Source organism: Ceratotherium simum, chromosome 6 (assembly GCF_057802395.1).
Source record: "Ceratotherium simum simum isolate JZ-2026a chromosome 6, ASM5780239v1, whole genome shotgun sequence".
In the NCBI taxonomy this organism is placed as follows: Eukaryota; Metazoa; Chordata; class Mammalia; order Perissodactyla; family Rhinocerotidae; genus Ceratotherium; species Ceratotherium simum.
In genome coordinates, this window is record NC_141905.1 from 63,999,766 (window position 1) to 64,005,765 (window position 6,000).

General features: G+C 43.8%; 1 protein-coding gene across 4 annotated transcripts in view; it reads right to left on the minus strand.

Annotated features, from left to right (window-relative positions):
* The window catches only part of STN1 (STN1 subunit of CST complex), a 47,171-nt gene extending 41,640 nt beyond the window's left edge, over positions 1–5,531 (minus strand). For 2 of the 4 annotated variants that reach the window (XM_087432548.1, XM_087432550.1), the window contains exons 1-2: positions 5,095–5,234; positions 4,622–4,816 (exon numbers count right to left, since the gene is read on the minus strand). In XM_087432548.1, the coding sequence (XP_087288674.1) occupies positions 4,622–4,754 (133 nt within the window). In that variant the 5' untranslated portion in view covers positions 4,755–4,816; positions 5,095–5,234. Of the gene's footprint in view, positions 1–4,621; positions 4,817–5,094; positions 5,362–5,493 lie in introns of those variants that run through there. The other 2 variants (XM_087432547.1, XM_087432552.1) reach the window with 2 other exon arrangements.
* Between the last annotated feature and the right edge of the window lie 469 nt (positions 5,532–6,000).

The window sequence follows — 6,000 nt, forward strand, 5'->3', positions numbered from 1 at the left end:
AGAAATAAACCCACACATCTATGGACAGCTAATCTTTGACAAAGGAGCCAAGAACATACAACGGAGAAAAGAAAGTCTCTTCAACAAATGGTGTTGGGAAAACTGGATAGCCATATGCAAAAAAATGAAAGTAGACCCTTACCTTACACCATACACAAAAATTAACTCAAAATGGATTAAAGACTTGAATGTAAGACCTGAAATTATGAAACTTCTAGAAGAAAACATAGGCAGTACGCTCTTCGACATCGGTCATAGCAACGTATTTTCAAGCACCATGTCTGACCGGGCAAGAGAAACAATAGAAAAAATAAACAAATGGGACTACATCAAACTAAAAAGCTTCTGCACAGCAAAGGAAACCATCAACAAAACGAAAAGACAACCTAACAATTGGGAGAAGATATTTGCAAACCATACATCTGATAAGGGCTTAATCTCCAAAATATATAAAGAACTCATGCATCTCAACAACAAAAAAACTAACAACCCAATTGAAAAATGGGCAAAAGATCTGAACAGACATTTCTCCAAAGAAGATATACAGATGGCCAACAGACACATAAAAAGATGTTCAAAATCATCAACTATCAGGGAAATGCAAATCAAAACTACAATGAGATATCACCTCACGCCCATCAGAATGGCTATAATTAACAAGACAGAAAACAACACGTGTTGGAGAGGATGTGGAGAGAAGAGAACTCTCATACACTGCTGGTGGGAGTGCAAACTGGTGCAGCCACTATGGAAAACAGTATGGAGATTCCTCAAAAAATCAAGGATAGAACTACCATATGATCCAGCTATTCCACTGCTGGGTATTTATCCAAAGAACTTGAAAACACCAATGCACCAATACATGCACCCTTGTGTTCACTGCAGCGTTATTCACAATAGCCAAGACTTGGAAGCAACCTAAGTGCCCATCAAGGGACGAATGGATAAAGAAGATGTGGTATATATACACAATGGAATACTACTCAGCCATAAGAAACGATGAAATCCAGACCTTTGTGACAACATGGATGGACATTGAGGGTATTATGCAAAGTGAAATAAGTCAGAGGGAGAAGGTCAAATACCGTATGATTTCCTTCATTAAGTAATAGATAATAACAACAATAAGCAAACACACAGAGACAGAGATTGGATTGGTGGTTACCAGAGAGGAAGGGGGGAGGGAGGAGGTCGAAAGGGATAATTCGGCACATGTGTGTGGTGATGGGTTGTAATTAGAATTTGGGTGGTGAACATGATGTAATCTATGCAGAAATAGAAGTATAATGATGTACACCTGAAATATACAATGTTATAAACCAATATTACTGCAATAAACAAAAAATTAAAAAAATAATAATAAAAAATAAAATAAAATAAAAATAAAGAAAGAAAAAGAAGAAAATAACAGATGGTTTGAATAAAATCGCTCAGAGAAAATTGACTGAGGAGGAAATACACTGCTTAGAAATAGAGAAGAAACTTCCCAAAGTGAATAGAAACATCAACTATACATCAGAAGTGCAAGCTCTAGAAGATGGCTGATGATACAGAAAAAGAAATGGAGAGAACCACTTCCTTCTATCAACATAAGATTTTCTTCTATGAGAAAAGAGCTCAAGAAAGTTGGATGGCAGCTCTGTGGACTGAGAGAAAGCTCAATGAGCTAAGAAAAGAAAATAATCACGACAACAGATACTGGCTGACACTGAGTTTAAGTCTCAGCCTTTCCCAAGTGATCGTTTTGCTCCTGCTAATCCACGTGCAGCCCACAGAGGCTCAGACATATCAGGGGATCCCGCAAATCATCAGGTCCCCAAGAGAGAGGAGGGTCATGCTGGGAGGGCTCAGGGATCCAGGGTCACAGGTGGGTTTGATTCAGTGTTCCCAGCAGCTGCCCCATGAACAGTCATAACCACAGCAAGATATCTGCCTATGGTTTCTCTCTTTTAAAAGTACTTTTGCTTTATCTCTTTTTGGTCTAACTGTTGTTATTTAATTGATGCTACAACTGCTCTTATTGAAGTCTGATAGCAATAAAATGCCTCAGATAATATTTTTTAAAATACAGATTCATTTAATACAATTCTTATGAATACATTATTTCCACTTCATTGTACCCTCTAGAATTAGATAATATAAGTACTGTATTGTGATTTAAATAAAAGATTCACTATTATTTATCCCATCATTAAAGTCTGAGATGGACAGAGACATTTAGAATAATAAAGACTACTTCTGCATGCTATGAGCTATAACCAAATCGAACCAAATAAAACAAAAACCCAAAAACCACCACCACCACAGTCAAACTTCATAATATTTTTTTATTTGTTTAACCCTAAATTCACAGGTTAATTTAGGGAGCTGACATCTTGCAACCATTTTGGAAGGCAGTCAATCTGACGCTAACTACCCAGAGTAAGGTCAAATTTCACAGATTAAGGGCACAGTCTCCCACAAGACTGCCCTCACTTCCATCACCAGCCCCAAGTTTGGAGGTCCTCAAGCCACCCACACTTCTAACCAACTGGCTACAAATTCAGGGGTTCCCACAACTCCCTCAGGTTTGATAATTTGCTAGAATGACACACAATACTAAGGAAGGTACTATACTTACGACTGTAGTTTTATAATAAAGGGTACAAATCAGTACTAGCTGAGTGAAGAGATGCATAGGACAAGGTCTGAGAGTCCAAGGGAAAGCTTCCATGTCCTCAGGACACATCACCCTCCTGACACACTGATGTATTATTACCAACCAGGAAAGCTCACCCAACCCTCAGTGTCTAGAGTTTTTATTGGGGTTTCATTATGCAGACACAACTGACTGAATCACTGGCCACGTGACAACTCAATCTCCAGCCCCTCTCCTCTCCCAAGGGGTGGGGCTGATGTCAGTGGCTCAAAACCCAACCCTCTAATCACATGGTTGGTTGTTCAGGCACGGACAGCCCCCATCCTGAAACTACCCAGGGGCCTAGCAGGAGGCACCTATTAGCATATACTCAACTGTGGTTCTAGGGGCCACCATGAATAACAAAGACACTCCTATCATTCCAGAAATCCAAAGATTTCCCAGGAACCAGGACAAAGGCCAGCCAAATTCTTTATGATATATTTGTTTCTAGTTTTATCATTTTTTGGTTAACTTTTGTTATTTTTTTAGATATTCTTTACTTTTTAAACATTTCTAAATTTTATGCAGTCAAAATAAAAGTTTTTTTCTTTACGACAAACAAACAAACACAACAACAAAACAACATAAAAATGAAAACCTAGACTAGTGGCATTTCCCACTCCTCAGAACCCTAAAATACAGTCTAAAGAAGATCACTCTGAAATTATGGTTGATGTCTGCTTCAACCATGAGGTTTCATTTTAAAAACTACATCAGAAACATTATCACCAGTGATATAGCAAAGATCAGCTGGACCAGTTTTCCTTGGTTTGTTGTTAATACATCTTACAGTCCTTCACCCATAGGAAGAGTTAAGCCCCTGATACCTCCTTGAGCACCTACAGAAGATCTGTAAGCAAGGCTGGCATTTGGTGTGAATTAATTTCTTCTTGAGGAGATGAGCTATGAAGAATATCAGACTATTGTGGAAAACAGACAACTGTGGGGGAGGATGGCTGCCTTCCAAAGAAAAAAACAGATCATTTCCAACAATAATTAGCAAATAAAGGTGTGGTGGAAAATCTACAAAAGGCTTTAGCATAAGGTCATCCAAATACATTTGTACACAGAACTGGAAACACACAAAACGTCATCTCATTGAAACTGTGCATACTTGACATTCTTGACTACTTCTGAATCATAGCTTGCTATTCATTCAAAATAGCAAACGGAGTTTAACTAACTTTCTCATATAGCACGGTAAACACGTGAAGATCCATCCACAGCTATACGAATTATTTAACTGTATTTGCTATATTTTTAGGTACAAAGAGCCTGTCTTTAGTGACCACTACTCTAATTAAAAAAGCCATTTCTTTAACTTTACATTTGTAATGCTTTATTGCTCCAATGACTATTTCTTGCAGGCCCACTACGTGCCAGATACTATTCTAAGCACTGGGATTACACAGGTGAACAAGGCAGATAATGTCCTTCCTCTTGGGGAATTTACGGTATTTTGATGCTGATGAATTCAAAACAAAACAAAACCACATAAGAAAATCAGGCATGGTTAATCCCCATTCTTACAAAGAAGACACCTAAGCTTTACAGGTGAGTCACATACCCAGGCCAGGTAAGTGGCTCGGTTAGGAAAGGAAGCAAGGCCTAGGGATGCCTGGTCCAGTGAGCTTCCCACTAAGAGCAGGCCCAGAGAAAAACAACTGAGCATTTTTAAATACGAAAGACGTCAAACCCAGGTAAAAACACTCCTCAGTAGAAAGGTTACTCCCCCAAGCATCTATTAACAAAATAAAAATAAAAAAGATTTAGACTGTTTTTAACTTGCATAGAAATGAACTCATTTGAGGGTCCAGGCTAGGTCATTTACAAAGCTTGCAGCAGGGAAGGCTCTCCTGAAAACCCCTATGCCCCAGATTTCTGCAGCTTTGGGGAAGGGAGGATAGTACAGGGCACCCACCAGGCTGACAAGCCACATACCTGGCACCTGGCAGGACTCCTTCAAGTCCAGGATATCCCTGATGTAGAGTTTTGCAAAGGCTAGAAACACAGGATCCAAACCCCACAAGAGGGAAGGGGTCTCCTCTTCACACCAGCCGGATTCAGACTGCATTGGGATGCTGGGCTGTGGCTTCCAGCCAACCCTGAAAGGCTTTGCATCACTGAATCGAGGATCTAGATGGGAGACACCAAAATCAGGATGCAAGGAGGTTAAAGTGGGTGAAATTGGCATGGCCCCAAAGCTGTTCCCGGGCGGACATCCAGAACTCTGGGAGGGGTAAACCCATGGGCCCAGGGCTTGTCAAACTGCATGCCATGGGCTTCGGAAAAGAGGTGTTCCTCGAGTGAGGACCCATGAGTTCCTTATGGCTCTCTCCCTGGAACCTCCTCTGGCCCACGGGAGGGTTTCTCCTTCCCCAAAAGTACCAACTTCGAAAACGTTAAACACCAACTTTTCACTCTGGGGAGATATGTCCATACGGTAGTATCCTGAAACCGCTTTAATTGGTGGGCTCCAGGGAGGAATAGGCGCCCTCCTGGCCATAGACGTGTGCGGCACAGAGTGGGCGGGTCTGTCCGTCGCTCTGCCCCTGCACCTTCCGGTTTTAGAGATGAGACTGAGAGCAGTAAAACGGAAACGAAAACCAGCTCCGAGCCCCTCCCGCCGCGCCCGCACACGCGGCCCGCAGGTTCCCGGAGCGCGCAGGCCCGGCCCCTCCGGCGCTCGGAGGCCGCCGGCGCCCACGGGCTAAAGGAGGCGCCGCCGGCCCCGCCCGGCGCAGGAGCGCTTGGCCGGGGTCGCCTCGGGAGTTCTGGTGGGGGCCGGACACCGCCCCTCGCGCTGGACCAACCTCGCGTCCTCGCCCCGGCCTTTTCTTCCCGCCGCCTGCGGCTCCGCCCCACCCCGCCCGCGCCTCGCTGTGGCTCCGCCCACCCCGCCCGCAGCCACGCCCCATTCTGCGCCCGCCGCGGCTCCACCGTCTGCTCTCCTCCAGGTGGCGGGGTGCGGCTTGGGGCTCCGGCGGGGGATCCTGTTTGGCTCAGGCAGGGCTGAGGTCCCTGTGGCTGTCTGGACTCTGCGGCCTTCGCGGGGGTGAGCCTAAATCTCTGAGGCGTGGGAGCTGGCCCTGAAATTCCTGCTGACCAAACCCCGCCTTCCAAGTCACTGTTTCACACCCCGCCCCCGCTAGTGGTGGGACCTCTAAGAGATTGGTTCAGACAGGTTTTTTTTGGTTTGTTCCTGATGTGTTAAATGAACAAGTAAAGCAATACCAAAAGCAGGATTACGTTGTGACATATTTTAAATGTTTATTACACTGATAAATGACCTACTAACACACAGACACACACGTTGGGAC